Here is a 27,138-nt window from a genome sequence, read left to right as displayed (position 1 = left end):
ACAGATCAATATCTTTGGAAGTCTTCTTTCTTGCAGAGGAATAAGAGGGCGACATGTCGTCGGTTCAAGTAGCGCCCACGCGCATGTAAGACGCTGCTAGCTGCTGCCAGAGTCTCTGCAGATTATGGAGATGCGTATGTACTATGACACTGACGCTGATTGCCTTACTGCAGGGCGCTGACGACCTTCAAGGGCAAGCGCGTCGGCGCTAAGAAGGGTATTGTGACTCTTTCTCTTCCTCCCTTGCTACAATCGCTAATACTAATACACTGGGTGCTTGCCTGTAGGGTTTGAGTTGCTGAAGAAGAAGGCAGATGCGTTGAAGATGCGCTTCCAGGCCATGCTGCGCGAGATTCAGAAGGTCCGGACCGGGTTAATGGGATCCTACACACTCTAAAGCCTAAAGCCTAAACACTCTACTGTACTCTGACATGCAGACCAAGATGTCTATGTCTGCGGAAGCGTCAGAGGCCTTCTTTTCGCTGACGCAGGCGCAATATGCAGCTGGTGACTTCCGTAACAAGGTGATCGAGTCCGTGAGCACGGCGGAGATCCGCACGCAAAATCGCATCGACAACGTGGCAGGCGTGAAGCTGCCGGTGTTTACGGAGGTGGAAGTGAGTCGTGAGAAGAGCGACAACATCGGTCTGGCTGGCGGAGGCGGCAAGATCCAGAACTGCCGCGAGAAGTTCCGTGTGCTGCTGCGCGCGCTTATTAAGCTGGCCTCGCTGCAGGTGGGTGCTGCATACGGAACAGTCGAGGGTGTGGAGTTGTGGGTTTGAAGGTGACAACGACTCTTGGTGTGCTGTTTGCGATGAAAGACCTCTTTTGTGACTCTGGATGAAGCCCTGAAGGTGACCAACCGCCGTGTGAACGCTTTGGACAACGTGCGTGCCTTGTGTTGCTGTAGCGTCCCTCATTTCTTCGGTGCAGCTTGTAACCTTCGTGTGTTTGATACAATCTCTGCAGGTGACCATCCCTCGTATCGAGAAAACCATCTCGTACATCACGAGAGAGCTCGATGAGCTAGAGCGTGAGGACTTCGTGCGGTGCGTAATAATGCTAAGCTATGCAGGCGTTATCGCGCTGGATATGTGATCTCATGCTCACGTTTGTCTGTGCGGGCTAATTGACTTGCAGCATCAAGAAGGTGCAGGCGAACAAGCAGGAGCACGAGAAGGTCACTCTTGCTAGGGCAAAAGGTATGGTACACTGCTCAGAAGCAGAAGCTGCGTTATATAATGCGTATCTGGGTGCAAGAGCTCACCATGCCTTTGCTGCTTCTGTGCAGAGGCTGCCGAGGCCAACAAGTCTTCAAGTGCCGCAGTGGACGACGACCCGTTCGCGGATGTTGTGGCGTCGGACCGCGACATCCTCGCCCAGTACGAGCCTTCTGCCGACGCAGACGTGGTGTTCTAAGCGACAGAAGAGAAGCAGAAGGGGTGAAGACTACTGGACATGAGTCATCGGGCCGTTTGGAGTCCTGGTTGCAGCTAAACTTCAATACAAGCCGAATCGGCCGTTGACTGCGTTTCACTATGGTCATTCCCTATCCCTCGGTCATTCGAGTTCCTGGCCAGTCGTAAATGGCAATAATGGAGCCCATCGCCAAGCGCCTGAAGCAGTCTGCCGAGTTCGCCCTGCAGAAGAAGAAGACAGAGCCGGAAGAGGACATCGCAGACCAAATCAAGCGACTTGAAGCGGAACTGCAGGGTGGAAGCGATGGCTCCAGCGACTCGGAAACGGAGTCGGAAGATGACACGGCGAACGCGGTCGTGAACCTGTCCGCGTATGCTTCGGAGCGCATCGAGTCTCTGCCTGAGAAGCTGCTGCCAGCTGCAAGACCCTCGTCGAACCTGCCGCCAGCCGAAGAAGCGCAAGAAATCGCAGCAGGAGAAACGAGCGCGCTGCCAACGAGGCGCTGGAGCTGCTGGGCGACGCGCTGACGTTCCCCAAGAAGGTTCCGTTCGCCTGCAAGCCGTGCAAGTTCATTGGCAAGAACTTGGAGCACTTCCAGGCCCATCGCACGTCCAAGGAGCATCTGGAGCACGTGCAGTCTGGAGGCAAGACGCTGGCTTGTGTTCTGTGCAACAAGTCGTTCACGAGTCCCGCGCAACTGGAGGAGCATCGTGCTGGCAAGTGGCACAAGCTGCGTGCACAGCAGAAGAAGGTGCGACACACAGTGAAGGTTTGCTATGACTTCATGCGTGGTGAGTGCAAGTGGGGCGACCGCTGCAACTTCGAGCACACGGAGACCAAGGCCATGCGCTCCGGGCACGCGCTCGACAAGACCCGCCGACGCGTGTGTGAAGACTTCGCACGTGCCAAGAACTGCCGCTTCGGGGACAAATGCCTGTTCTCTCATGAAGAAGCAAAATGATAGGAGAGCTATTGACCTCCAAATGATAGAATTCTGCGCTTGTTGTATCCACAGCCGTGTCTTCATGTCCAAAAAAACTTGATCAGACTACAGCCCGAGCTGCTCCTGCACAAACGCCTGTACACGCTCAAGCGTAAACTCGCCATCCAGACGGCTCCCAACGTCCACGACAGCTTCCTGTTGCTGCTGACCGCGGAAGATCAGAACCACCGGAAGGTCTGCCATCTCGATGGACGCGTCTGCTTCCTTGGCCACCATCGCCGCGAACTACAACAAGAGCCACCACAGCAATTCGTTAGTCAGTCTTGTTGCTAGCATCCTCGCAATCGCTTTGCACCTACCTTGACATGAACGAGTTTTCGTGCCAGTAGCTCGAGCTGCGTGTTGAGCAGACCGCAGGCATAGTTTTCGGGGTGATAAAGGTGCACGAGCATGTCACTGCCCACCTCTGCTTTCGAAGTCAACGCCACGAATTGCTCCGGCGTGATGAACTCAAACTCACCGAAGACCTTACGACTGCGTGCTGCTTCTTGCATTTGCTTGACGCGCAGCTCTGCATATTGTGCTAAGAAGGCATCGTCCACCAGATCGCACTCGCAGTCGGAGCCTCCATCACATTCACATTCCAAATCTGTGGTTGGGTCCTGCGTCGAAGGTGCAGAGCTGACAGTAGCGCCCTTGGCGATACGATTGAGAACTGCCTGACGCTCCGCTTCTTTCCTCGTGCGCTGCATCAACACCAGCAAAAGCTGTTCAGTTGTGTGCCTTAGCTACCAGCAGCCACGAGCAGCTCACCTCTTGCTTCTGATAGCGTTTGTGGGCCTTGTAGTCGTTGATGACCCCTTTGGGCCCAGTGTGCGCTGAGGCGAAGTCGCGGCCTTTCCCACCACGGAAGCCGCGCGTGGGCTTCCCCCACGTCTCACTGTCCACAGGCTTCTGCTTCCAGGGTCCCGTTGGGTCAGCCACGGAGTGCACGCGGTCCGTGATCTCTTCCTCGTCGCTGAACACACAAGATCAATCAGCCCCTACGTGCCAACTACAAAGACTCTACAGCTGCAGCCACCTGGCCTCCGAGTCCGAGTTCACACGGCCGCCCAGCTCGTCCGCGTCGCGGTCCTGAAGCACGTTGTGCTGCAGGAAGAAGTTCTCCATCGTCGTCTAAATTCGCTCTGCGTCGCTTTGGTGGTATCCGATCCGAAAAAATGTGGAAGAGCCGAGGACATCGATGGACACTCATGCGGACAGCAACAAGCATGTGACCGCCTGCTTGAGTTATTAGTTGCAGTAATCGCCCAGCCGAGAAGCGTTCTCCAGCTGGGCGTGCATCAGACTCTGATTCAGAGAACGTCTCAAGCAATTTAGTGAAGGAAGAAAGCCAACTGCACTACAGCACTGCACTCTACAGAACGCTCTCGTCATTTTTCCTGCCCCCAGAATGATCCATCGGGGCGGTTAAAAGCTGACTGGTTTGCCCTGCGCCTTCGTCCCGCTCCGTCCAAACGTATGCGGGTTGCCTGCATCTCCAGTCCGCTGCGTGTCTTCTTCATAACCGTCTCTTGCACGGCGTCATGAGCTTGAATCTTGGCGGTCCGAGCCGAATCACCCCGCGGGCGACCCAGAGGCGCTTTAACCCTTGCCCGACTGCTTCATGAGCCACTGAATGACCTGGTCGATGTTGACGAGGCGCAATGCTGAGATGGGGATCACCAGCCACGGGTTGTCCACGATGTAGTCCAGGTTCAGCTCGCGGATGAGCTCCGGCTCGGAGATGTGAGGCTCCAGATCGATCTTGTTGGCCAGCACCAGCAGCGGCGTCGTCGCCAGCTCACTACACGATAGCAAGAACAGCAGTTAGACTCCCTCCGTATCCAGCTAATACTCCTCCAATAACGCACCGGTCCTCTAGTAGACGGTGCAACTCCTTACGCGCCAGGGAGATTTGGTCGAACTGTAACAACGATCAAAGGTGAGTGAGGGAGCTCAATCAGGCTGCCATGTGCATATGTGTAGCAGGAGCGTACCGCGTTGGCGTCGACCACATATATAATGACGTCACAGCCGCGCGTGTAGCGGCCCCACTCGCTCCGGTACTGTGCCTGCCCGCCGATATCCCAGCACTTCATCTGTACGCCTCCCTTTTTCACCAGTTTCACGTTCAGACCGATGGTCGGGCATGTCTCCACGGGGACCCATGGCCATCACGTTCAGCAGCGTTGTCTTGCCACTAGCAGCAGCAGAGAAGAGAGAGAATCAGGAATCAGGTTTCGACACGAGCGAGCGAGCGAGCCGCTCGGACGCACCTGTTCTCGAGACCCACGAGCACGACCTCGAGCTTCTTCGTGTAGAAGGCCTGCAGCATCTTCTGGAGGATGCCGCCCATGGTGCTTGCTACTGCGTCGGTCGCTGTCGTCTACCGCGTGTGGAGCTGATCCGAGATGACTCGACCCGCCCGCTTCTTCTTTCGTTCTGGCAAAAGCCCCAGGGGCGTTTCTATTCGTGTGTGCCGACACCACACTTCTATCCCGATTAAGTACGCCGTCTTGAAAGGCCAAGTCAAAAACACAAAGACCCGTTTAAGTGCGTTTTACAGATCCTTTTATATCCGTTTCTAAACGATCAAATGGATGGTTTCTAAGTAAGCCCATTTTCTGTCCATCCTGATTTTTCTGGAAACCGGTTATTTACAAGGTCGCAAAATTGGGCACAAAATTGAAGTGCGCCGAGGAATCAGCCTCGCCGGACATCTCGCGGCGACCTCGTCCACGGATGCGGTTTTCGCTGTCGCTAGTAAACGACACTGCCTCGTGCCGATCTTGGTCTTCTGCGGACTCATTCTGCGGACTCGTCGCGACCATGACGGACATGTCGCTGCACGAACACACCAAAGCATCGGCGGACGGGCATTGTCCTCACGACGAGCGTCGTTCACATATCGTCGTCTTTTACAAGCTCAGGCTTGAATTCATCCCGAGCTGGTACTTGGCGGTCGGGGGCCTGAACTTGCTTTGACCCTATCAATAGTCCTGGAAGCTCAGCGTTACATGCTTCCCGCACTCCGACTTAATCCACGCCAAACGCCGACAGTCGCGTACATAGAGCAATTGCCTCGTTAGCCATGGGTGGCTTCATCTCCAGGAACTCGGTGGCCCCGCAGCAACCGCTCTCTGTAGTGGCGGCTGGTGCAGTCTCGCAGAATACAAAAGCAACGAAGAACAAGCGGCACAAATTCAATACGTTGGTACCAGAACCGCAAGCACCGAGTCAGCCTTCACAGAGCATATCCCGAAGTACGGCTACCTCAAATCCTTCCGCGACAAACGAGAATTTGAGCCGTGCAGATCTACGCGTGCAGTTTTTGAAGGCTGTGAAGCGTGGAGACGTCCCTGAAATGGCGAACCTGCTGCAACGATACCAGCAGTCAAGACCCCAGAGCCCAGATTCTCACGAGGACGAGAGTGAAGAGGGAGCCTACGAGGATCTGATCAACATCCGTGGAATGTGGGAAAGCACACCGTTGATCTCTGCTGCTCAGTATGCACACTCCGACGCTGCGCTATGGTTGCTGAACCATGGTGCTAGCCCGCACGCTTGCAACGAAAAAGCTGTGACAGCGCTCCTGTTGGCCAGTCTTGAGGGGTTGACATCCGTCGCTGTGCGACTTCTACAAGCCGTCAAGACTGTGTCTGATGCTTTGCCCATCGACAAACAGATTGGAGTCGTGTATAACTCAGCTGCGGACGTCAATGTAAGACTGAGCCCTCTTCTGGCAGCTAGCATGAATGGCCACGTGAACATTGTTCGACTCTTGCTAGACCACGGTGCCGCGGTAAACCAACAAGTGATCACTATCGCTGGTTCTGGATCGTCAACAAGCTCCGTCACTTCTTCGGAGGGCTCTACCGCACTGCTACTTGCAGCACGATATGGTCACGATAGCGTGGTGACTCTGCTCCTGGAACGAGGTGCGGACTACAGTTTAGTTGACGGTGCGACCGATACTTCAGCGCTACTGTCAGCATGCGAGCACGGCCATGAAGAATGTGGGCTATTGCTTCTTGAATCGATGGTGTCAGGAACCAAGCCACGGCTTTCCAGTGACGCAGAGACCGAAAAATGGCAAACTCCCAATCGCCAAGGTTTCACTGCCCTGCACTTTGCAGCAGCCAACGGATTGCTGAAGGTCTGTGAGGCCTTGTTATCATATCTAAAAGCACAGCAACAGACTCTAGAAGATGAGGTGTTGGCGATTGCGTTCGTGAATGCCCGCGCTGGAGCTCGACGGGAAAGTGCATTGCTACTAGCAGTTCGAAAGCGTCAACACGAGGTGGCTCGAATACTGCTGGAAGCGGGAGCTGACGCAGAACTGGCGGATCGAGGGGGAAATACAGCCACGCAAGTATTAGCTCGCAACAAACAAGACCAGTTGCTTCAGTTGTGCGAGGCTGCTATTAGTAAGTCACAGCGCCAGCTTTCAAGGGCATCGCCAACTATTGAAGATCTACTGCCTATAGCTACAGGATCACGCAAAGAAGAAGAACTTCGAGCAGCCGAATCGCACGCCAAGACTGGTACGGATGCTGTCACGTCCGAGGGTGGTATCGATGGTGATGACCGATGACCGAGAGCCTTCTGGTAGATCTCGACGAGCAGATCTGCAGACTTATGCCGATATGAACACGAGCAAACCGTGCGAAGTCATCGTGCTCCGCATCAACAAGACGCAGCAGCAGAATTGTTCAGCTCTCGAAGCTTCAGAAACAACTCCATCGTCATCAATACTGCTCGGAAACGACAGCAAAAAGAGAAACGCCGCCCCGGATGTGGATGTAAGGTGCCAATGGACTGCTGCGCATTCTGTGTGCTGCAAAAGGCAAGGCCGTGCATATAATACCCCGTCGACAAAAGACGGCATCGGTGCTCGTCTAACAGAAATGGATCCTTGGGGTGGTGGACCAACACGTTGATCTCAGCAACTGCACAAATTCGTTTGCTCCATGCATGGTAGTCAACTTGTAGCAAGTAGAATGCCCCCACGAGTAGCGTAGTCACCGCATTCGGCTGCGCTGCAGCAGGCAGGCAGGGTGTCAAGCTCGCACAAGCAGAACAGAACACCAGCCGCTGGCCGCCGGAACAACCTCGACTTCACTTGCTTTCACTATGGTCTCCTCCCAGCCACCCGATTCGCAGCCCAGTCTCTGGCACACTTCTAGCAGCGCTCCCAACCTCTCGCTCTTCACTCTTCATCGTCACTGACCTCATCGTCTCGGATGTTGCCGCTCGCCGTCTCCCTTCGCCGCCTGGCTGGCCGCTCGGCCGCCATGGCTGTGCGCCGTGCCGCGCCTATTGCCGCTCGCTCGTCCCCGCTGTGCGCGTGCTCGCCGCGGTGCCCAACGCGTCTGTGGCCTGGTACTCGTCGGCGCCCCTGGACTTTGGCGCAACAGCCGTCGCGGAGATCGAGGATGCTGAGGACGTGGTGCTGGAGCCGCTGCCGCTGCAGCAGGGATTCGTGGACCAGAAGCCCATCGAGGACTTCAACCTGTCGCAGGAGTCGCAGCGCAACCTGCGCAAGGCCGGCGTGACGCACCTCTTCCCCGTGCAGACGCAGTCGTTCGACGTCATGATGAAGGGCTCCGACATCATGGGCCGCTCTAAGACCGGCTCGGGCAAGCTCGCCTTCGCGCTGCCCATCATCGAGACCATCCAGGCCAACCGCAAGAACACGCGCAATCCGCAGGCGCTCGTGCTGCTGCCCACGCGCGAGCTCGCGCAGCAGGTGCACGACGAGGTGCAACGCGTGGCCCCGCAGCTGCGCACGGTGAACGTCGTGGGCGGCGTGTCGTACACGGTGCAGGAGAACCACCTGCGTCGCGGCGTGGACATTCTCGTGGGCACGCCCGGCCGCATCATGGACTTGGTGGAGAAGGGATCGCTCTCGCTTGAGGACGTCGACGTGGCTGTGCTGGACGAGGCTGACATGATGCTCAAGTTCGGCTTCCAGGAGGCCGTGGAGACCATTCTGGGCTGGGTGCCCGATGGAGGACAGACGGTCATGTGGTCGGCCACCTTCCCCAAGTGGGTGAGCACCATGGCGCGCAAGTTCCTCAAGGAGCCCGTGTCGATCGATCTCGTTGGCGAGAACGACAACCAGGTGCCGACCACGGTGACACACAAGGCTATTAACGCCCCGTCGCGTGACCGTATCCAAGTACTCGAGAATGTGCTGCGTCTGCACGCGCACGACGGCCAGACGCTTGTGTTTACGGAGACCAAGCAGGAGGCCGACGAGATTGCCAACTCGCTGCCCGGCCAGGACGCTCGTGCGCTGCACGGCGACCTCTCGCAGGGCATGCGCACGTCCACGATGAACGGGTTCCGCAGTGGCAACGTCAAGACGCTGGTGTGCACGGACATTGCTGCTCGTGGTCTCGACATTGCCAACGTGGAGCTTGTGGTGCAGTACCGTCTTCCGAGCGACAAGGAGAGCTTTGTGCACCGTGCCGGACGTACTGGTCGTGCCGGACGTTCGGGCACGAACATCGTGTTCTTTGACCGCAACGACGCGGGCGACGTGCTGGACTTTGAGCGTCGCTACAAATTTAAGTTCGTTCACGCTGCCTCGCCTCGCCCGGAGCAGATGATCACTGGCGCTCTGGAAGATGTGAACAAGCAGCTGACGTCGCTGCCTAAGGCGAACGCGGAGTTGTTCGATGAAACTGCTCAGGCGATGATCGAGGAGCAGGGCCCGGGTGTGCTTAGCGCTGCTCTTGCTCTGCTGTGCGGTTTCGACGCGAAGAAGCTGACGGCGCTTTCGATGCTGACGGGTCGCTACCGCATGCAGACCGTGGAGGTGGAAGGCGTGCAAGGCGCCCGCGAACTCAACACCCTGCTGTCATCGTTCATGGACGACCGCGTGGACATCTACCCGGTGGAGGGTGGCAAGCTCGTGTTCGACATCCCGCAGGGCAAGCTGGAGAAGCTGCAAGAGCACCTGACCGCTGCGTCACCGGGTGAAGAGGTGACAGTGACTTCTGCTGTGGAATTCCCGCGCCTGCTGATCGACAGGTCCAGCCGCAACAACAACGGCGGTGGCCGATTCAACTCGCGTGGTGGGCGCAACAACAACTCGCGCGGCTACTCGAACAACCGCTTCGGAGGCAACAAGCGCGAGGGCGGCAACAACTGGAAGCGCAACAACGACCGCGACGGAGGCTTCCGCCGCAACAACAACAGCTACGACTCGTCCTTCTCGAAGGGCCGTTCCTCGACCCGCAGCAGCTTCGGCCGCTTCAGCGAGGGTGGCCGCAGCAACTCCAACAAGTACGAGGACTCGTGGTAAAACGGACAAGTTGGCCAGTGGATAGATAGAGGCGCACATGGTGCTACTCGTCAGCACTGGCCGGCGTCCGAGGAGATGCATTGAGGGAATGTTTTGTATTTTAGATAGTGAGAACCACAGCTAGACATGCCCAGCAAGCGGCAGCCAGCATTCGGTTGTGATTTTGATTTGATAGAGCCACGGATATTCAGCCAAATGACAACCAAAACAAAAAGAAGATTCATGTTCATCACTAGCTCCTCATAAATACTTGCCTATTTACACTGCAGACCAGCTACTTATCCTCTCGGTGTCGCTTGCAGGGGTGGCCATTGCCAACGTCTGAGAATCCGCGCGCGCGAATGTGGTGCAGCGTGTCGTCAGAGAGCCGAGTGGAGGAAGCCGAAAAGCGCATGTCGGGCATGGACGCCGCGCGGAAGTCGATCCGATCCTGGCGCGTCTTGAGCGGCACCACTTGCACTGCGCGCGACGAGCTTGCGACGACGTCGAGTGCTTCGCTGATCGAGTCGAGGCCGAGAAAGAGCCCCACGGACTTGTCGATGTCCGGTCCGTCGCACGCGCAGAAATGCGCGTACTCGGCCACTAGGCGCACAAGGTCGCGCAGGAAGTGTGTGAGCTCCAGCATGCGCGAGGCGCCGTACTTGGTCGCGTCGAGCACCACCATGCGTCGCGTGGGCAGGCGCGACTGCTTGAGCTTCTCCACGAACGGGTGGCAGTCAGGGCAGTCGCGGCACTCGAGCAGCAGCGCCTCGCGCAGGCGCTTGAACTCTCGGAAGCGGCGCTCCGCGTGGAAGACGTCACCCGTGAGCTGATGACACGTTTCGATCTCGTACACGAAGCGCGTCTTCTTGAGCGACGTGGGCGCCTCCTTCTCCTCGCGGCGGAACCGCAGCACCTGCACAGCCAGCGGCGACTGTGTTGGCGACGGGGACTCTAGCCGCACCGGCTTGAGGTCCACCTGGATCTCCACAAGCGATTGCGAGATCTCGTCCACCACGCGTCGCTGGAGAAGCTGCACCATCTCGCTTGCAGCTTGTGGTCTTGGCGGTATGTTTGGAAATGATCGACTTGACGCACAGAAGCGGAGCTGCTCTCGTCGGACTTTCACTTACAGCAATTTTTCAGCCACTCAAAAACGCGGAAAGTGCATTTTCAAGCCAATCGACAGTAGCACAAAATGATATTCATCGATTGCATGCATGATGCACCTACACCATGTGCGTGGGGAAGCTCAGCAAGTCTGGCTGGAGGCGGCTCCAGGCCTCCACGATCCGCGCGTGCTCGTCCGGGTGCGAGCGCTGCAATGCCGCCGGGTCCTGATCACAACGACGCGATGTTAGCCATGGGCAGAAGACATGAGAAAATGGAGCGCGGCTGGGATGGCCTGTTTCCGACCAGGGTGTATCCTCGTCGGGTTCGTCGTCTGGCTGACTGACCAGACGACTTGCAAGCGAGTGCCACTCCGCGCCCCAGCAGTGCCGACAGGTTGACAAGACGTACCTCAGCGAAGCACACAAAGATCGTAGCGACGATCGAGTCCAGGATCGAAGACATGATCGTGCACATGGCGTACCCGATGGACCCGCAGGCCACGAACGTCAAGATGCAAACGTTGAAAGTCTCTGCGGACCGAACACAACAGTTAGACGAGCAATAGGTTCTTCTACGAAGCAATATACGACTGGTACGCACGGCATTCTCCCGGGTGTTTGGCCAACTCGTCCGGCGTGCACCGCAGCGCTAGGTACAACCACGCCGACCCGACGACCCCGACACCGTGCCTGCGAGAAAGAGAGAGCGTTGTCAGATCTGCGGTCAGAGATGGCCACGATTTCTACAAGGTGAACGCACCGACAACCAGGCACCCCACCGCTAGGACGCTCGAGATGAGAGAGTCGTTCAGCAGCGCTGTCCAGCCCCGGTCCCGGAAGAGCTGCATGGTGTCCGTGCCAGCTAGTCGAAAGTCCTTCCCGTACAGCGCCACTTGGCAAAACGCGTACTTGTTAAAGTACTGCATGTGCGCATGACCAGCTTGACCAAAAACTCTAGGCAGGCGTTGGCGCTGCCCTTGGCCTTCCGCCGAGGAGTCGACAGCAGCAGAGTGTGCAGTGCGTTCAGTGCAGCGACTACCAGTGATCCGACGCAGATTGAGCCGAGAGACGTCGTGAGCGCGCGGGTTTGCGCCCGCTGGATCGTGTTCACATCGTGCGCGCCGAACCACCACTCGCCCACTGCGCCAGCAGTAACGCAGTGCACCACATTCTTCGCAACCTGCACAAACCAGTAGAAGCTGCAATTTACAAGACCCACCTCGTAAGTACACTTTTCAAAGCATCCATGAAACGAGTAGGGAGGTACCTGAGCCATGAAGAAGAAACACGTTCCCAAAAGAGCTCGAGTCATGGAGGTGCCCCACAGCCTTGGCAAGCACACCCACAACCGCCGCACCCCAGATCATGACCCACACTCCCTGTGCCAGTAGCGCCATGTACGCTGAGGTGATGACCCCAGGAAACACCCGCAGGATACGCGATGCTGCAGTTAAGTTCGACGCCGCGAAGGCGATCGACCGACGCACGGACGCGTAGTACGTGACGATCGTGAGGGCGAAGAAGGATTGATGAAGCCAATGGCCTTGCCGGCCATGCCGGAGTCATAGAAAGCTGCCAGCGAGGCCACAACGAAGGCCACGATGCTGGCCTTCAGCGTCCAGGAGATGACTCGCTCGGCGTGGTTCTGCAGCACCTGCAGCCACAGTGCCGACACCCCGCCGCCAATGCACGTCGTCGCCAGGAAGATGAGGACAATCTTGAGGCCGTGCGACGAATCGTCCTCATGGTGCACGGTGAAGTAGATGCTCGAGACGTTCGGGAGGCCAAAGAAGAGCTGCGAAATCGAGGGAAACAACACGTTTAGACGTATCTGATTAGGCTTTTACTGCAGTGAGACCGTACCGCGATGAAGCTCACGACCGCCAAATTCGCCGCAAAGGCCACCGCGAAGAAGTGGTCCTTGCGCTCGTCGCGACGTCCTGTTGGCAGCTGCTGCGGCACCTTCTCCAGCAGCACCTCCTCGTCCGCACGATCCAGCTCCATGATGCCTTCTTCTGCTGGAAGAACAATCGGATTTGGCGAAAATGGCGGATATTTCGACCAATCACAGCACGGCGGGAGTTTCGTTGAAGTTGCCGACCATCATTCGTCGATTCCGCACCGCACGGCGCACTCGGAAGATGGCCGAGTTCCTGACCAACTTGACGCTGGACGGCGTGCGCGAGGGCGCCTACATGCTGTGCAAGCACTCGGACGACCTGCTGGGTCACCACGCGCGCCAGGTCTTCCGCGAGAAGGCGGCGTCCATGCGCGCCGAGAACAGCATCTACTACTACCTCAAGGACCTCATGAAGAAGTTCGGGTCGCAGCAGCACGCGCCCAAGATCAAGAAGACGGCCATGGGGAGCCGCCGCAGCTCGTGCTGGAGGCGCATGAGTTCCGCAAGCTCGTGGCGAGCGACCCGGCCTTCGAGAGCGCCATCCCCAGCGACCAGGTGGACGCGCTCTTTCACCGCATCGAATGCGACTGCCAGAAGCTACTGCTGCACAGAGACTTCGTAGAGTTCTGTCTGCTGGACCAGGACCAACTGTACGTAGGCTAGTGTTGTTGCCGCTGTGGCTATGATGTAGTTGCTGATCTTGTCTGGGTACGTATTGTTTTGCTGTTTGATTGACAGCCGACTGCTGCTTTTCAAGTATCGGAAGCATCTGAGGAGCTTGGACTTGACGGATAATGAGATCGCAGACACGTTCAAGCGACTGACACCTCCTGATGGTTCGGCGATGGCCCCCGAGCTGTTTCATGCGGCTATCATGCGAGATTTAGACGTTGCACTCACAACTGGAGTACGTTGCAATTTGACTGGGATGTAGTGGACTTCTATCGTTATTGAACTAATTCTTGTGTACAAAGGAACTCGCGTTTGTGATGGATCTTATGGACTCGGATAAAGATGGTATGGTGAAAGTGCACGACCTCGAGCTGCTCCTCAAGGATGAAAGGGCGGCTGAAGAGCTTGTGCACCCTTGTCGAGAGAACGGCGTCGTCGATATTAAGATATCAACAAACAGCGTTGAGGAAGTTACCCTACGAAGGGATAACTATGCCCAACTGTTCCCAAAACTGCAGGATGAGAGCAACGCCAGTCCTATGCACCTCTGGTTTCGGACAGCGGCGAAGGAGGATGGGAAGTCTGCTATCTCCAATATTAAGTACGCTGCAAGTTCTCGCGACACGGACCTGGTGTCAAAAGGATACACGTGTTTGCAGCAAGATATAAATCGGAACGGTGCCTTCGGGAAGCACAAGTACATTTGGACAAGCTTGGTACCATCAAGTACGCAAATGACTAACGAATTGATTGGGCTGTCGCTCACGAGCGGAGATTTGAGTGACAAGAACACTGCAAGACTGTGGCTTCCACGTCATCGCGGATTTAAATTGGTTCCAGGGAACTTGAACGAGAAAAACCCTAAGCATGGCGTCTTCTTGTGGTTGCGGCGCCGGCGCACATTATCGAGCCAGGATCTGGTTGAACCTCCTCAAATCGACCTTGCTATTGCATCACCGCGCACTAGGGCGAATCTGCATCGTCACATTGACGACTTAGAGGCCCAAGTACGGAAAACACTGCGGCGGAACTGCCCAATTGATCAAGACTGCTCGTTAAACTTCAATCGCCTGTTTGAGGAGTTTGATCCGAAGAAGGTTCGAGCCATTACCAAGCAAGCTGTATTGAGTGGGATTGAGACGTTTGGGATCAAAATGGACAAAAAGGTGAGACTGGTTGCATGACGTGTATTATGGCTCAAAAGTAACTGTGTGATTCTGCTTGTAGGATTTCCGCCTTGTTTGGGAGCGGATCAACCCTTTTGAAGCTAAAGTCGTTCACGTTGGCACGTTTGGACAGTTTCTGGAACTCACGGACTTCGAAATGTAAGAACATGCGTTTTCATGAACCGAACGTAGACTGAATACTAATGTTCACTGTTATGTGCCTTTGAAGTGATGAGGTGGTGAACTCGTTGCAGCGTACGATGACCACGCGCTTTGGCTATCATGTTCCAAACTACAGATTGATTTTTCAGTCGTACAACACACTCGGAGACGGGAAGCTCAGCCGGTCCGATTTTCAACGCATTTTTGCGACTAACCAGCTGAGCTTCACGAACGGTGAACTCGGCAAAGTTATCCAGCGTTTTGATGTCAACAAAGACGGCGTCGTCGATTATTCGGACTTCTTGAGCTACATTACTGGTATATGCGACGCATCAGCTAGATCGGCAGGTCGAATCGCAGAGGCAGCAGAGGAATTCCGAACATGGGCTCTTGAAAAGCAGAACAAGAAGTTGGCAAAAGACGGTAATATCGATTCGGCATCTGCGTGGCGCTCGTTGAAGCCCAAGCACGGTCGACTTGATTCCGAAACCATTAACCATATATTGCGGCAGCGACGAAAACGGTTAAATGCGGAGCAAATCCACCTCCTGCAAGTATTGATGGCTCCAGCGACGAACGGGGAGGTAAACCAGGCAGCCTTCCACGCGTTCGTCAATCACGTGCCTAAGAAAATGTACGTTCATGCACTTACAGTATCGATAGCGCAATAGGCTAACTGTTTTTATACTGGTATGTTGTATTACAGCTCAACGATGGTTTATGAGTTGAGAAAATTAGTTGATTCCGGACCCGTGAAGTCTGACATTGACGAGATTTACAACCGCCTCAACATCGAGGCCAATGGCAAACTGTCGCTTATAACTTTCTCCCAGCAGTTAAATGCCTTGGCTGTGGAAAAATCTACACGACAGGTAGACTTGAAAGACCTGGCGTATGTAGTTCAGTGGACGGGGGCAAATTGTGGCGGGGATGGTGCAGTGCTCATTGACCGCTTCCTGGCTGTGATTCGAGAAAACCAGGACCGCAGAAACATGAAAAGTGAATTTGTCACGCACTATGACAGCCCGCAGTTCCTTGAGGGCGTGAATCTTCTTCGTGATGAGCTGAAGCGATGTGCCAAAACTCCGGACGGAAAATTCGACTACATGGTACCATTCCGCCTCTTTGACAAGGACAATACGGGGGAGATTTTGTCTGAGTTTGAAGTGGCCATTCGCGAGCTTGGCGTGGATAAGTATCTGACGGATCAAGAAGTTAAAGGGTTGATGCGACGTTTTGATCCCAACTCATCTGGAGCAATTACTTTCGAGGAGTTTCTCCGCTTCAATCTTGCCGAGTCATCGTCATCGTCAAGTAGGAGGCTCAATATTGCGGTTCTACCAGATCCAGTTCTGCAGCGCATTCTTGAAGACATTATCATCAATGAGCGGCTCACGAGCGAAAATGTTGGAGCGTACTGCGGGTCAATCAAACGGATGTTTGGAATAATTGACAAGGACACTACGGGTTTGGTCCCAGCAGACCGCTTTATTGAGACGCTCAAAGATATGAGTGTTGCCGTAACGAAACCAGATCTGGACATATTAGTGAAGGAGTTTGCGGGTGATGACGATATTACTGGTGATGTTCAATACCTACTGTTTTGCGAAGCCATCGTACAGAAGTGCCAGCAAAGCGGGGAAGTGCAGCAAGTGATGGAGTCACCTCCGTCGGAGATTCTCAGCTTGCTGAAAACTTTACATCAGCAATACAACCAAGCAAAGCAAAAACTAGAAGCAAGCGGCCACGACTTCGACATTGATCGAGCGTTTGGCCTTGAGAAAGACTCTGTCAAATGCGTTTTCGTCTCTATCGACGACTTTAAAGATGTTCTTTGGGCTGCAGGAGTGCACCATCCATATTTGCGCGAAGAGCTTGAGGTCATGATGAACTGCTTCCAATTGCACCAAAATTCAGGATTTAACGTTGCAATGTTTCGCAAATTCCTGTCCAAGGGTCCAAGTGCCTTCTTTGCCGGCAATTCTGGAGGCCTGGATAATCATATTGACCGACTTCTAGGAGAACTTCAATCGTTCTTGTCCACCGGGAAAGATGCAGGCGAGCGGCTATTTGGCCTTTTTTCGGAGCTCGATTCAGACTCGAGCGGGTTCATCTCCACGGTGAGTTTTTACAGCTTCTCCAAAGAGCTGGGTTCCGACACTTCCTCAGTTCAGAAGACGAACAACTTCTACTACAGTTCTTGGATACCAACGGTGACGGCGCAATATCCTACACGGAGTTTGTTACATTTGCCAAGCATGCGGATGAGAAACCGAAGGCAGTCGTCGAAAACAAATCTAGCACCTCATCGTTACCGTCTCCAACAAAATCGGTCATAGGAGATGGGGCACCTTGTACATCACCTACACTCGCATCTCAAACTCCTGGTTCCCCAACGCCAGGGTCGCCGGCAAAAGATTTATCTGCTAGTATGGCACTAGCCAGTCCAACAAAGCCCGACCAGGATGAGCGGCCACACACCCTTGTATTAAACCAGATCGGCAAGCTGAATAGGTCCTTGCGTCCGCCATTCCCCTTCACCAAATATTTCAGCAAATATCGTGTGAAGCCAAACGAAGCACGAGTGAAAGTTCGAGTGTTCGAGAAGGTCATCGACAAATTCTTGGACCGATTAGTGATTCAGCGCATCGTCTACAGCATGAAGGATATGGACATCGAGTTGCTTGTGCAGGCTTATGCTACGGCAAGCGACGAAGGTGCACTGATCAACTATGAAGTTTTTCTCGGAGATGTGGTCAAAGCACAGGAAAAGGCAGCAGTATCGAGTGCTGACAGCGATTCTAGTAGCAGTGAAAGCGACGGCGAGCTTTCTTGCAGCAGTGATGAAGAGGAACGAACAGTAGCGAAGGCTTCGAAGGCGGTTGGGTCTGTTTTACTCCAAGCAATCCAGCACGTTCATAAAACTCCGGCAGAGCTAGACGCGCTGAAATCGTTATTGACTACTCTAAGCAAAGACATATCTGCAAAGAAGCAAGAAGCCATCAGCGAGAAAAAGATTACAAACTCCTGATGAGTCTTGCTCTTAGGCTGCGCAACAAGGACGTTGCAAACTTCTTGCTTGTTTCAAAACGGAGCACTACGGCAGGACCTTTACGAAGTGAAACCGTTCTTAGCAGCAATTGAAGAGCAAATCAATGCTGCGATAGGTCCACCAAAAGAAGGCTCCAGAACCGGTGACTGTCACCACTCCTCCTGTCGAAGTCCAGCCGCTTGCTCCTGCCACTGCTGTTCCTCCGACGCTCGACTCCGCACTCGCGAAAAAGATTTATCGATGCTTCCTTGCAGCAGCTCAGCACAATATCAGTGGGCGAAGACTACTTGAAAAGTGTGATGTAGCGAAAACCGGAAAACTTACTTTGTTGGAGTTTCAAACCGTGCTTCGCTTGATGGGATGCAAGCTCACAGACGCCGAGTTGGAGGCAGTGAAAGCAGCTCTTGGAGATCCGAAATCAGCACAAATCAACTACAGCATTCTGGTACAACAAATGGGTCCTGAACGTCATCATCGGCCACGAAAGCTGCCGGCCGCAAGCGGGGCCACTCTTCACTTTGATCGAGTGCCCGACTATTCAGAGAAGATGCCATCCACTCCCCAGGTTCCAAGCCCAGTTGCTGGTAATCGTCCGTATCGCCCAGAGTCTGGATATCCGATTGCTCAGAAAGAACCCAAGCGCACTTCAATTCCGTTTGAGGAAGCAAGGCGCATCGATAACTTTGTGTCACAGTTCTTTTCGGAGCTTTTACACATGCGGCAGATCGACTTAGCACGGCTTCAGCAGAGCTTCGAACCCTATGACATCAAGTGTGCTGGATTCATTTCCATTGACGCATTCAGCGCAGTGATGAGGAAGCTCGACATTTTCTTGCCAACAGATGTGGCTTCGACAGTGATATCACGATTCACCGCGGTGTCCGACGAGAAATTTGATTATGTAGATTTCTGCCAGGTCGTCGGTGCTTCTCTTCGACCAAAATCGCCACCCCCACGAGTGCATCCTGTACCTCGAGTTGTCCAACCAACACATTATATGCCCAATGCTGACGCCGTGCGGCCTGTTGTTCAAGCACAAACGCAAACGAGCCGTAGTGACCCTGTAGAGAAAGTTACAGTAGAAACGGCAGGCCACAGCTCGAAGCGAGGTTACTCAGAGGTACGTTCCCAGTAGCGTTGCCAAGGTTGCTTGATGCGTGCGTTGTTAACTCGAGTTCGTATCCAGGTGTTCAAATTGAACCTGCCGGTGATTGACATCGACACTAGCGTAAAACCACCAGGGCCCCAGCTTCGTCGAGTCCCATCCAAACGTGACGAAGGAAAAGTGTGCGGATGGAGATGCCCTGTGTGTTTCCATCAACAGACAAGGGCCACAACAACGTGCGAGATTTGTGCCGCACAGAACCCGGCGTCCATAGGATTTCAGAGTCTGCTTCAGTGCTCTGCGTGCGGCTTCCGAAACAAGGCTGATGCACGAACATGCGAGCTGTGTGCGGTAGCTATGCGTCGAGCACAAGCCCCGACGACATGCTCGCCGTCCAAAAAATACTCTGTGCCGCCATCGACGGCAGTCGCGTGCGATGGCTGGCTAGCGTAAAGTTACGTTGGAATTCAAAGGTATCACATTTCTTCGAGCATGCGTGTTCATAAGCTCATGATGTCATGTGATCCTGTGATAGTTTTTGTATTTGTTCGTGGCGAAGTCGAAGTCGCACTGCGGAGACGTCACGCGGAACTTCTTCTTCTTCTGGACAATGAAGTTATAGCGCGTTCGCTGGACCCACCAGATCTCATAGTCGCCCATGCATATCGACCGGGCGCGATCTCCTTGGAAAAACAGCGGCAGGGTCGTGGTGCGAAACCCGTTTGGGTACTGCCCCAGTAGCCGCGTTTGGCTCAAAATGAGCTCGCTTCCCGGTTCGTGCAGCTCCAGGAATGTACCGCAGTGATTCGACAACGCGAAAGCTCCGCCGCACTGGGTGATATAGCTGTTCTGCATGAAGCCCACCGCTACACACGTGTCCCGCTTGCGACCATCGACGGTATAGCAAGATGCGAGTGCGTTAATGGAGTCGTTGTAATCCCAACAAGCAGGTCGCACCACTTCAGCCATCGGTACCAACGCTCGCAGCCGACCGATGCACCCCGAGTTGGTGTAATTCTTCGTGACTGTCAGTCCACTAGCTGTCAACGTCTTCTGAAGGCGGTACGGAACCAGGTCATTGTCAATGTAGCAATTCTGGTCGAAGATCGAGGGGCGGTCTCCAATGCGGCTGACCGACACGTCGAGCGTTGCGCCGGACTCGTCCACGAGCGAGATTTTCTCTGCGATAGTCGCAGATGAGTCCACGTATGCAGGCTCTCCGAAGCGATCGATGCAGCAGTCGACAGCGCGATTACGACAAGGATCCAGCAGCAGCCCGATAACGTACTCGGTGGGCTCGACAAAGCTGTAACAATTGAGCATGGGCGTGAGAGGAACGAACGACATCTTCATATCAAGAGAACCTCGAATAACCTGTAAATGTCCGTGTCGATGGTAGCATTCGGGTCACGCGTGTCGATTTCCACCTCGAGTTCTTGCTGTTCCTCAACGAAAGCGCGCTCTTCCAGTTCGTCCCCTTTGTCCGGTGCAGCGATCACCTGCGCTGCATAATCCGATGTCACCCCAGCCACTGCTGAAGCGGAGCCAAGTACTGCGACGAGGACTAGGAGCACAGACACTGTTCGCGGTGCGCTCAAGCTTTTCATGCCAAGTCTAAAGATTTGGAGACTGACGAGTCAGCGCGTCCTTCCAGCGACTGCGGCCAAATCCGTGGCAGCTTGAGCCGAATGCCGAATGGTGAATGACGGCGCACGGCGGGCGAAAAAGCGACCGTTGCCGCGGCCACTCCCGCTCGCACCCGCAGCACCTCGCGTCTCTGTTAACCAAGAAGACGCACCGCGGACGAAGGTTTCTGCTGTCAACGGGAACAGAGCTAGCAGCGCCAAGGCACACGCGAGAAATTTGGCCAAGTTACAATTGCACCTGCCGCGGGAAGTTGTCTTCTTCGACCCTCGTCGACGCGTGTACCATGCGCACGTGAATCTCAGTGGCTGGCGCGTCACTGATGCATCGCTGCAGCAGCTGCAATTGACATCACCGGACAAGTCTTCAATGGTAAAGGGCGGTCTGAATGGGAGTCCGGCCAAGTCTTCCTTTCATACACTCTCAGTGGATGGGACCGCTCACATCTCCGCTCGGGGGCTCCGTCTTATGCTTGAAGCCACTGCAGGAGCTGGTGGAATACTCCGCGTTCTCCGTTTGCCGCAATGTCAATTGCTATCGCGTGGAGGCGGGGAACTATTTGAAGGTGCGAGTCTACCACGAACGCTGACGGAGCTGGATGTGTCATCTTGCGAGTGGGTAGACGACCGCTTTTTGCGTACCTTAGCTCGCCATTGCTCCGTCTTAACGCAAGTATCGCTCTCTCGCTGCCGACGCGTCACGGACTACGGTATCGCCGCTTTCGGTGAAAGCTACGCTTCATCTCTTACACATCTGGATGTGAGCTTTTGTACGAAGCTCACCGATACAGCGCTGCTTGCATTACTGGTGGGTACCTCGTCGGTCGCAGCGGTTCCAGGAGGAGCTCCGTTACCAGCGTCATCAGCTACGGCCCGAATACGCGTACTCAGTGCTGCTGGATTGCCGTTAGTTGATGGCCTCACGTTTCTTGGTCTGCGAGGTCCCTGCGTGTCGCGACTTGAGAGTTTGGACATGTCTGGCTGCTCTGTGCTTCGAGTTGCTGCTCTTGAGCGACTGACCCGAGTGCGGGCTTTGACGCGCGTGACGAAACTCGATCTCTCTCGTTGTTCACTAGTGGACGACCAAGTTTTGACCGCGTTGGGCTTGGCGTGTCCTCATCTAGCAACATTGCAACTCGCCTTTTGTTCCAGTATCACTGATGTCGGCATTCGGCGTCTTGTAGGGGAGATGGCAGCCTTATCAGCAGCTCGTGCTGAAGATCAGAGCGAAAATGGCGACGAAACTGGGCAGACGCCGACTATGGAGGAGCAAGAAGAGTTTGAAGAAGAAATTGGTGAAAGTACCAGTGAGCGTGGTTGTCGCCTGTTGACAAGCGTAGACGTCACAGGCTGTTTCCAGGTCACGAGTCGAGGTATATCTGCGCTCGGGGCACGGTGTTCACAACTGCAGTCGGTGACGCTCGATGGAGTGCGCAGACTAAACTCTTCGGGTATCCGTGCGCTGCTTCGTGGATGCCCGAAACTGCGTGCTGTACGGTGGAGTGGAATTCTTGTGCGTAGTAGTCAAGACGAAGCTGGAATTCCGGGAGCTTGTGCTGCTTTTTTCTCCATCCCTCACCTTAGTGAGGCTACCAACGCCATGCTGACCGGCAGTGATGCAGCTTCACTGAAAACGCTGCACATTGGCACTACGCAGTGCGACGCGGATGGGTTGGCTGCAGCGCTACTGCTTGCTCGGAAGACGGCGTTAACTACTCACTCACTCTTGACAGACCTCGACGTGACATCTCTCGCCACGGATGCCCTTTGTGAAGCTCTCGGTGCATGTTGCGCCAATCTGCGCACACTCCGCCTCAGTCGCTCTCGATACTTTTCGCCCACGAGCTTCCTCGCTGTTCTTCACGGGTGCCCAAAGCTGCGCGTACTTGAGCTAGAAAGCTGCGAGCAAATACGCGACGACACACTGGTAGCAATTAGTGGTGCTCCGTGCTGCTCGCGCCTGGAAACTCTCGTGCTGTCAAACGACTGGCAGCTCACAGACACTGGGGTGGCAGCGTTGATACGCCCTGCCACTAGTCTATGCCGTCTTGATGTGCGCCACTGCCCAGAAATCTCGTTGACAGTGTTACAAGCACTAGCTGCAGCGCGTGGGCACATCAGCGAGGCCTCTCGCGACGGCCTGACTCCGAGACACCCCAATGTTGTCGCGTTCCTGCGTCGTGAGCAAAAACGACGAGCTGCCGTGAGACGAATCACTCGCTGGTTGCGGTGCAAACTTGACGCACGAGTGAGTGCAAAATCCACACTAGAGCGCGCTCTAGCGTACTTTCGGCGGCAGAAGCTTACAGCAGCACGAATACAGCGCTGGTATCGTTGCAAGTCCGAGGAGCGCAAGATGCGCCGGATGATTGCTGAAGCGAGGCGCATACGCGCTGAGCAGTGCAAAATGTATTGGCGGTGGGTCCAAGCACTCTGCGTGCTAAGTCGCAGCTTGAGGATATTTGTGCGCAAGGTAGCAGCCGCTCGACAGCGAGCAGCGCTTGAGAAGGCTGAACAACTTCGATTGCAGCGTGAGCAAGCAGCCACCAACATTCAGCGCATTGCTCGTGGATGGTTGGGACGGAGGCGAGCCGTTGAGGCTCGACATGCTCGAGAACTCCGCATCAAGCAACGGGAACAAGCTGCCACAGACGTACAACGGGTGTTCCGAGGGCACCGATCACGAAAAGCTACTGCAACTCTGCGTCGGGAATGCGAGGCTGCCATGCAGAATGCTATGAAACTAGCCAACAACCAATTCTTGGCTGGGATGCAAATCCAGCGAGTAGCGCGGGGGTTCCTGGGGCGTGAAGATGCAAAACGCCGCGCTGTGGCTGCGTGCGAGCTACTGGAATTGAAGATAGCACGAGCGAAGCAAATCCAGAGAGCGTACCGGGCTCACATTGCGCGCGTGGCGCTACGGAGAATGCTTTTTCGTGGAGCCACTGCTCTGCAAAAGCTGTTCCGAGGCTCTCGCGGACGAGGTGAAGCTCGTGAAGTTGTACTTTCACGTGCCTACGCAAGACACCCCCGCATTCTCATCCTGGTGAAGTATTCCATCTACACACGAGATCTGGCTGTGCTCTGGAAGCGCAAACGCGATGCAGGCGCGATAATCGCTGTCACCTTGCAACGTAGATATAGAGGCTTTTGCGGACGACGTGAGGCACACTTGGTTTTGGCGCGGCAGCGACAATACTGGTACTTGGAAGATACTGGAGCACGTGTGATTCAACACTTTTTCCGCAGCATCATGTTCGTACACTTGTTTGTGAACAATCCTCCATTGCCACCATACTGATCTCTGTTTGTGACTTGATGTACGCAGCATTCTAATACGGCTTGCCAGGTTCGGAGCATTGTTGCGTCGGCGGCGACGTAGCGTAACCAAAATTCAGGCAACGTGGCGAATGTGGCTTGCCAAGGCATTAGCAACAGCTCGGCGGCTGCGAAATGATCGTCACCGACAGCACACAGCGATGCTGGAGGCAATAGCTGCTCCGCAGCAGGAACGCCGACTGTTTCTGCATCGAGGTGCTGCTCACTCGATAGTAGGGCTCTACCGGGCATCACTGGCAGCTCGTGGTTGGCAGACACCGACATACATCAGGCTGCTGCATCGTTCGGCAACCACAATTCAGTCACTTGTTCGTGGCCATTTTGCCCGGGTGTACGCCGAATGGTTTCGCGATGAACTCGCGCGCGCAGCAGCCAGGATTCAGCGGATGTGGCGAGGCAAAATAGGCAAGAAGATGTGGCGCGCGCTCATGGAAGAGCGGCAGCAGCTACGTCGGGTGCAGGATGAAGGTGATCGAGCCGCACTAATAGCGCAGAAGCAGACAGCACATCACGCACTAGAAGCGTTCGAACGTGAGACCCAGCACGCTATCGTACTACAGCGCTGGTTTCAGACCCTGAGGAGCCGGCAGATTTATCGTGAAGCTCGCGACCATCGTGCACGAGAAGCACGTACCCGAGCGGAAAACAAGGTACGAGACGTGCTTCGCCTCTCAACAGGAAGTGTTATTTTCCAAGCTAGTGTGTGGCGCGACTGTGTCGATCGGAAACCAGAGCTTGTAGCGCTCGAAGAGAGTGAGTGCGTCGCGATGGAAAAAGAGATCGAGCAGCTTAAAGACGCGTGCGTCGAGGCGCATGCCGGCTCCGCTCAAGCATCTCGGGAATTCGTTGAGCTGTCGAAGCGCAAAAGTGAGTTCGAGCGCTCCCGAGCTCGTAGAAAACGGGCCGCGGAGGCGGTGAAGCAACGCATTCAGCCGTTTGCGGTGCGCGCCAAGCAGCTGACAATGGAGAGCGCACGCGAGTTGAGCGCTACTCGGCAGCTTCAAACGGAATTGCGGCGCGTGCGCACAGAACTACGAAAGTTCCACTCAAACTTGCGTGGGCGGTTGCCAATGGAGCCGTTGTTGCTAAGTGGTGACGTGGAAGCACTGCTGGCGGGGCTGACGATGTCCGACGATGAAGAAGATAGATGATTGTGGAGAGCAACTTCAGGATCAATTGGTTTATGAACGAGAATCTCCTGGTGAAAGGCGCCCAGAAGGAAGGCCCCCAACCTATCACAGCTTGCTCTGCTCCTCGTACATTTCGTCGATGGTGTCTCTGAAATACTTGATGAGTTCGAAGCGCTTAGGCTTGAACGTGGGCGTGGCCAGCCCATTTTCTGGAGTGAACTGCTCTGCATGCAGCCGCAACTTGTGGGCACGCTCGAAAGGAAGGAGCTTCGCCGCCACAGCCAGCTGCCGCATGTCCTCCTGGATAGCACTTAAAAGCGTCTTGTTGCCAGGAGCGCACAACCTTTCCAACGAAGCTTCGTCCCCCTGAAGACCTTGCTTTTCAGTCCACGCTGCAACAAACTCCGGGTCGGGGACTACGATGCCTACAACATAGTTTTGGAAAGAATCACCGTGCACGAAAACTTGGGCAACAAAGGGGCTTTGACCATACACGCCCTCGATACGCTCCGGCGACACATATTCGCCCTGCGAGAGCTTGTAGATGTTCTTCTTGCGGTCGATAATAGTTAACGTGCCGTCCGAGTTCCACTGGCCGATGTCGCCCGTGTGGAACCAGCCATCAGCATCCAGCACCTCGCTTGTCAGCTCCGGTTGCTTGTAGTAGCCCTTGAACACATGCCCAGACTTGGTCAGAATCTCTCCGCGCGGGCACGGTGAGTCACGAGTGGTGTAGTGCTTCTCAGGAACATCTTCCAGGCAGATCTGCGCGCCTGAAACTGGGATACCTACGTGTCTGGTCACCGGCATATCGGCCGTCGCACACGACACCACCGCAGCAGTCTCCGTGAGGCCATATCCTTCAAGCACAGGGCAGCAGAAGGCAATCGACATGAACTCCCTCACCTCCTTCGATAGAGGGGCCGAGCCACTGAGGATGTAGCGAACACGGCCACCCAGCGCCATCTTGAGCTTGTCAAATACAAGACGGTCCCAGAACGCGTGTGTGTAGTAACCCTCTGCAAGGTACTCCTTCTTGGCTGCGTACGCCTGGTCGAACAGGAGCTTCTTCAAACCACCAGCGGCTGCCACGCCCTGCGTGATCTTGTCGTGAATGCGGTTCAGCAGCCGGGGCACGGATGGGAACACCGTCGGTCTCAGCTCCACCATGTCTTCGAGTAGCTTGGTGACGTCGCCCTGGTAGTAGCCGATGCAGCCACCCTTGGCGATGATGTGAGCCTGGACATTCCGCTCAAAGCAGTGAGCCAGTGGCAAGAAGGACAGATGCACGTCAGTCTCGTACAGGGGCGTGATCTCGATCGAGCACAAGATGGAGGCGATCATGTTCGAGTGCGTGAGCATGACGCCCTTGGGGTCTCCCATAGTACCCGATGTGTAGCAAATGGTGCAAATGTCGTCAGGAAGTGGTGGGTCGGCGTCCACGGGGTTGGCACGGCCAATTTCCATGAGCTGGTCGAGCGTCATGAAGGACACGTTGTTGGCTCTCGCGAGACTCACGTCCTCCCCGTCGATCTTGTCCTCGAACTGCACGACCACCTGGACGCTCGGACAGTGCTCGACGCAGGCCAGGAGCGTCTTGACCTGCTCCTTGGCGCAGAAAACCACTCTCATTTCGGTGTGGTTGAGGATGTAGGGCACCGCCGTGGGCCCCAGCGTGTCGTACAGCGGTACGAGCGTGAACGTCATGCGGCTGGTGCTGTGCTCCACTACCGACCACTCGTAGCGGTTCTTGCTGAAGATGCCTACGAGTGCTCCGCGTTGCAGCCCGAGCTCCTGCTTCATGCCGGCGGAGCAGCTCTCGACGTCCGCGAGGAACTCGCTGAGCGTCACCCACTCGTAGGAGCCAATGGCACCCGACTCGGGGTGCACCTTGCGCGTACCGAAGAGCTTGTGCGACCCATCGGGGTCGACTTCAAGGCGACTGAGCAGGTTCGTGTACAATGTGAAGCTCGGGTCGAAACCCGAGCGCAGCGTCGACACGTGCACGGGGCCACGCGTAGCGGTGGCCGTGCCGGGCACTTCGCGTGAGTGGATCAGCGACGCGCTCATGGCTGCAATTGGTGGAGAGGTCTTGGCGGTGGATTCGAGAGTGGCGACCGAGGTCACGGCAAGTGCAGACCGAGGGAGCTTCCTGCATTGAC

General features: G+C 55.3%; 12 protein-coding genes across 12 annotated transcripts; 6 read left to right on the top strand and 6 right to left on the bottom strand.

Moving 5' to 3' along the window:
- Positions 1-53: 53 nt before the first annotated feature.
- On the top strand, positions 54-1,419 carry KRP23_15066 (V-type proton ATPase subunit D; the record flags this gene model as incomplete). The annotated part of the gene is made up of 8 exons (XM_067885963.1): positions 54-85; positions 174-217; positions 288-361; positions 438-734; positions 822-887; positions 970-1,049; positions 1,141-1,202; positions 1,292-1,419. 8 exons carry the CDS (start codon positions 54-56, stop codon positions 1,417-1,419), a joined length of 783 nt encoding a protein of 260 aa, XP_067736961.1.
- A 176-nt stretch (positions 1,420-1,595) lies between these two features.
- Positions 1,596-2,380, top strand: KRP23_15065 (uncharacterized protein; the record flags this gene model as incomplete). The annotated part of the gene is made up of 2 exons (XM_067885962.1): positions 1,596-1,789; positions 1,867-2,380. The coding sequence occupies 2 exons, from the start codon at positions 1,596-1,598 to the stop codon at positions 2,378-2,380; spliced, it is 708 nt and encodes a 235-aa protein (XP_067736960.1).
- Positions 2,381-2,467: 87 nt separating this feature from the next.
- Positions 2,468-3,532, bottom strand: KRP23_15064 (Phosducin-like protein; the record flags this gene model as incomplete). The annotated part of the gene is made up of 4 exons (XM_067885961.1): positions 2,468-2,647; positions 2,722-3,108; positions 3,176-3,380; positions 3,444-3,532. 4 exons carry the CDS (start codon positions 3,530-3,532, stop codon positions 2,468-2,470), a joined length of 861 nt encoding a protein of 286 aa, XP_067736959.1.
- A 474-nt stretch (positions 3,533-4,006) lies between these two features.
- On the bottom strand, positions 4,007-4,760 carry KRP23_15063 (ADP-ribosylation factor-like protein 8a; the record flags this gene model as incomplete). The annotated part of the gene is made up of 5 exons (XM_067885960.1): positions 4,007-4,208; positions 4,276-4,328; positions 4,402-4,515; positions 4,583-4,604; positions 4,681-4,760. The coding sequence occupies 5 exons, from the start codon at positions 4,758-4,760 to the stop codon at positions 4,007-4,009; spliced, it is 471 nt and encodes a 156-aa protein (XP_067736958.1).
- Positions 4,761-5,495: 735 nt separating this feature from the next.
- Positions 5,496-9,716, top strand: KRP23_15062 (DEAD-box ATP-dependent RNA helicase 3A, chloroplastic; the record flags this gene model as incomplete). Its single annotated transcript, XM_067885958.1, has 4 exons — positions 5,496-6,366; positions 6,454-6,948; positions 7,031-7,211; positions 7,553-9,716. 4 exons carry the CDS (start codon positions 5,496-5,498, stop codon positions 9,714-9,716), a joined length of 3,711 nt encoding a protein of 1,236 aa, XP_067736957.1.
- A 274-nt stretch (positions 9,717-9,990) lies between these two features.
- Positions 9,991-10,737, bottom strand: KRP23_15061 (uncharacterized protein; the record flags this gene model as incomplete). Its single annotated transcript, XM_067885957.1, has 1 exon — positions 9,991-10,737. One exon carries the CDS (start codon positions 10,735-10,737, stop codon positions 9,991-9,993), a length of 747 nt encoding a protein of 248 aa, XP_067736956.1.
- Positions 10,738-10,924: 187 nt separating this feature from the next.
- On the bottom strand, positions 10,925-12,811 carry KRP23_15060 (Protein pns1; the record flags this gene model as incomplete). The annotated part of the gene is made up of 8 exons (XM_067885956.1): positions 10,925-11,032; positions 11,217-11,338; positions 11,409-11,497; positions 11,568-11,649; positions 11,717-11,987; positions 12,075-12,135; positions 12,295-12,602; positions 12,671-12,811. 8 exons carry the CDS (start codon positions 12,809-12,811, stop codon positions 10,925-10,927), a joined length of 1,182 nt encoding a protein of 393 aa, XP_067736955.1.
- A 41-nt stretch (positions 12,812-12,852) lies between these two features.
- Positions 12,853-17,738, top strand: KRP23_15059 (uncharacterized protein; the record flags this gene model as incomplete). The annotated part of the gene is made up of 8 exons (XM_067885955.1): positions 12,853-13,262; positions 13,319-13,357; positions 13,446-13,614; positions 13,682-14,545; positions 14,607-14,704; positions 14,775-15,341; positions 15,414-16,827; positions 16,905-17,738. The coding sequence occupies 8 exons, from the start codon at positions 12,853-12,855 to the stop codon at positions 17,736-17,738; spliced, it is 4,395 nt and encodes a 1,464-aa protein (XP_067736954.1).
- Positions 17,739-18,756: 1,018 nt separating this feature from the next.
- Positions 18,757-19,317, top strand: KRP23_15058 (uncharacterized protein; the record flags this gene model as incomplete). The annotated part of the gene is made up of 2 exons (XM_067885954.1): positions 18,757-18,879; positions 18,946-19,317. The coding sequence occupies 2 exons, from the start codon at positions 18,757-18,759 to the stop codon at positions 19,315-19,317; spliced, it is 495 nt and encodes a 164-aa protein (XP_067736953.1).
- A 63-nt stretch (positions 19,318-19,380) lies between these two features.
- On the bottom strand, positions 19,381-20,471 carry KRP23_15057 (uncharacterized protein; the record flags this gene model as incomplete). The annotated part of the gene is made up of 2 exons (XM_067885953.1): positions 19,381-20,170; positions 20,239-20,471. 2 exons carry the CDS (start codon positions 20,469-20,471, stop codon positions 19,381-19,383), a joined length of 1,023 nt encoding a protein of 340 aa, XP_067736952.1.
- Positions 20,472-21,696: 1,225 nt separating this feature from the next.
- KRP23_15056 (F-box/LRR-repeat protein 20) lies at positions 21,697-24,997 on the top strand (the record flags this gene model as incomplete). Its single annotated transcript, XM_067885952.1, has 2 exons — positions 21,697-23,762; positions 23,836-24,997. 2 exons carry the CDS (start codon positions 21,697-21,699, stop codon positions 24,995-24,997), a joined length of 3,228 nt encoding a protein of 1,075 aa, XP_067736951.1.
- An 84-nt stretch (positions 24,998-25,081) lies between these two features.
- KRP23_15055 (Long chain acyl-CoA synthetase 7, peroxisomal) lies at positions 25,082-27,046 on the bottom strand (the record flags this gene model as incomplete). Its single annotated transcript, XM_067885951.1, has 1 exon — positions 25,082-27,046. The coding sequence occupies one exon, from the start codon at positions 27,044-27,046 to the stop codon at positions 25,082-25,084; it is 1,965 nt and encodes a 654-aa protein (XP_067736950.1).
- Positions 27,047-27,138: the final 92 nt, after the last annotated feature.

This window comes from Phytophthora ramorum (assembly GCF_020800215.1).
Source record: "Phytophthora ramorum isolate Pr-102 chromosome Unknown Phyram_PR-102_s0024, whole genome shotgun sequence".
Lineage (NCBI taxonomy): Eukaryota > Oomycota > Peronosporomycetes > Peronosporales > Peronosporaceae > Phytophthora > Phytophthora ramorum.
The sequence above is the reverse complement of the archived record's forward strand: the minus strand, read 5'-3'. Positions and strand labels throughout refer to the sequence as shown.